Source organism: Echinococcus granulosus (assembly GCF_000524195.1).
Source record: "Echinococcus granulosus chromosome Unknown EG_S00026, whole genome shotgun sequence".
Lineage (NCBI taxonomy): Eukaryota > Metazoa > Platyhelminthes > Cestoda > Cyclophyllidea > Taeniidae > Echinococcus > Echinococcus granulosus.
In genome coordinates, this window is record NW_020170406.1 from 46,031 (window position 1) to 48,882 (window position 2,852).

Below are 2,852 nucleotides of genomic sequence, written 5' to 3' on the forward strand. Positions count from 1 at the left end.
ACTTTCCGTCTGTTTAAGAGCAACCGCATCAAAAACGTCCCCTACACCTAGAAAGGATTATAAGCCAAAACACATCTGCGATTATATTTAAGTCGACAAAATCAGCCTTAGGACAACACACAGGCAGATACCTCACAAAAGAAGTGTGAGATCGGATAAAAAGTATTATGCATAATAGGCAGCCTCCCGCAAGGACCGCAAATCACGCTACGCCAGAGGCAAGATCTAAAGTGACGACACCGAGTAAAGAAGGATAAGAATCAGTTCTGCCTCCCCATTCGACGAGGGTAGTATTTGTTCAGCGTTGTCTCAGGAATGCGTTTGAGTAGCTCCTTGGGGAAGATACGCAAAAGATCCCATCCAATGTCCAAGGAGTCGAAGATGCTACGATTCTCATAGGCACCCTGAGAGATGAAGAGCTTCTCAAACTTGCTCAAAAATTCGAGATAAAGTAGGTCTTCTGCGCTCAGTGCCTCCTCACCGACGACCGCCTTCATGGCTTGAACATCTTTACCAATAGCGTAGCAGGCGTACTAGAATAAACAAGTACTCAATCAGTTCCTGCCAGTGAATAAGTCGAGGAGCCTTTTTGATAAAATCTAACATACCAGCTGATTTGATACGTCCGAATGATCCTCTCGCGTCATCTCTGCACCGATGGCCGATTTCATGAGACGAGAAAGGGACGGAAGGACATTGATCGGTGGATAAATCTGTCGATTGTGCAGTTGACGGTCAACATATATCTGACCCTCAGTGATATAACCGGTCAAATCAGGAATGGGATGGGTAATATCGTCGTTAGGCATGGTGAGAATGGGAATTTTGAGTGATGGATCCGCTTCGCCCCTCAACACAACCCGCTCTCTCGTAGATTGACGCCAAATCGGTATACATGTAACCAGGAAAACCGCGACGACCGGGAACCTCTTCTCTTGCAGCAGAAACCTAAGCGAAGCCGTAAAACAAATTTGTGACTTACCTCGCGAAGAGCTTCAGCGTAAGAGCTCATATCAGTCAAAATGACGAGCACATGTTTTTCACACTGATAGGCTAAATACTCCGCAGTTGTAAGGGCAATACGAGGCGTGATAATTCTCTCGATAGTCGGATCGTTGGCCAGATTAAGGAAGAGACAGACATTTTCCATGGAGCCATGTTCCTTGAAGTCTTGCATAAAAAATCGGGCAGTCTCCATGTTAACACCCATGGCAGCAAAAACAATAGCAAAGTTGTCGTTTCCATCCTCTGCGCCATTATTTCCACGCTTCTTCACAAGGCCGGCCTGACGACAGATTTGAGCGGCGATCTCGTTGTGGGGGAGACCCGAAGCAGAGAAAATTGGGATTTTTTGTCCTCGAGCAATTGAATTCATCACATCAATGCTCGAAATACCGGTTTGGATCATTTCCCTTGGGTAGATACGAGAGTAAGGATTTATTGGTTGGCCCTCAATATCCAAGTAGTCTTCAGCCAAAATGGAAGGTCCTCCATCCTTAGGCTTCCCAGACCCATTGAAAATACGGCCAAGCATATCTTCTGACACAGCGGTTCTCAAAACATCTCCCGTGAACTCACAAGTCGTATTTTTGGCATCTATACCACTTGTACCCTCAAAAACCTGAACAACGGCTTTCTTTCCACTGACTTCCAGGACCTGGCCACTCCTCACACTACCATCCGCTAAGGTAAGGCGGACAATCTCAGCGTATTTAGGAAATTTGACGTCATCCAAGATAACCAACGGACCATTGACACCAGAAACAGTCCTATAGCCTTAAATTGGTTTAAAAGCTTAATTTATTTCTTACTTATCCTGGGGTGCAACACATAGTCCCGTGTAACCGCTTGCTTGTGAACAAACGTCCCCGTAGGCGCCATAAGCGGCAAGAAGAGAACTGCGGTACAGGTGCAACAAATTAAAACAACAGATAATTAGTATGACTCTTATGTACTACTCTAGATAACAAAAACAAGCTAGGACAAAAAACACCTAAAATTTGTTGCAAATAAAAATTATCGATTTTCTGGGACGTCTGTTATAAAAACTTTGAAAAGCTATGTCAAAAACTCGTATTTCACTCTGGCACTATGTGACATAAGGGCCTTCGGGCAACCATTCTAAGTCCCACTTCTTACTATTCACTTTTTTCAAATCGTTCTAAGTCTCCCAAACACGGCTAGGTGCTATCGGTCAATCATGCTTCGCATGCTTTATTTTACTTTAATTGTCTTTAGTGCGACCAGTGCACGTTTTTGTCAAATCTTTCCTTTTTTTAGAGTTTCGTACCTTCCTTCTTGCGTTTACTCTAAAGTCTCACTTACACCATGACTAGTGTCCTTAAACTTATGTTTAGTTAACACATTCAAATACGGCAGATACTAAAGAGAGGACTGGATTTGTAATGATCGTTTTCGGGAACACAAGTTTAGGTTGAATAAATAGGTTTCTTAATGTTTGAGTAGTTTAGTTGCTGTAGTCGCCTTCATTATTTTTCAGATGTTGCCTTAGGTTTTGGATTTTACACGCTTGCAATTCGTATAGTGAGAACTCATTTATGTGGACAATTGACTCTTAATTGTTTCTTAATTCATTTTCCATGTAAGGCGCACATCGAATTATCCTTATTCTACGCCGTCTTTTCACATGATCTCAATTCCCTGACACACAGCCTCCTAGTAATATAAATCAAATATAAGAAATTATGATTAACTGCGGCACTCTGAGTCTTTCCTTAGGGCGAAGGAAGGCATAATTGTAGGGGCGAATATGTATTGTCGACGTAGAGAAGGTCTAAGACTACTGAAATGGTCATTCCTCCCAGAGCAGTGGCGGAGCCTTAGGTGCACAC

General features: G+C 43.1%; 2 protein-coding genes across 2 annotated transcripts in view; both read right to left on the reverse strand. All coding sequences in view use genetic code 11, as the record gives it.

Annotated features, from left to right (window-relative positions):
* Positions 1–173, reverse strand: part of EGR_04252 (Lipopolysaccharide-induced tumor necrosis factor-alpha factor) — a gene marked incomplete at both ends in the record, with an annotated part of 5,043 nt that extends 4,870 nt beyond the window's left edge. Inside the window, one exon of the mRNA XM_024493501.1 lies at positions 132–173. Coding sequence (XP_024352009.1) covers positions 132–173 — 42 coding nt within the window. The remainder of the gene's footprint in view (positions 1–131) is intronic.
* Positions 174–260: 87 nt separating this feature from the next.
* On the reverse strand, positions 261–1,881 carry EGR_04253 (V-type proton ATPase subunit B; the record flags this gene model as incomplete). The annotated part of the gene is given in 5 exon segments (XM_024493502.1): positions 261–533; positions 609–841; positions 861–948; positions 983–1,776; positions 1,812–1,881. The coding sequence occupies 5 exon segments, from the start codon at positions 1,879–1,881 to the stop codon at positions 261–263; spliced, it is 1,458 nt and encodes a 485-aa protein (XP_024352010.1).
* Positions 1,882–2,852: the final 971 nt, after the last annotated feature.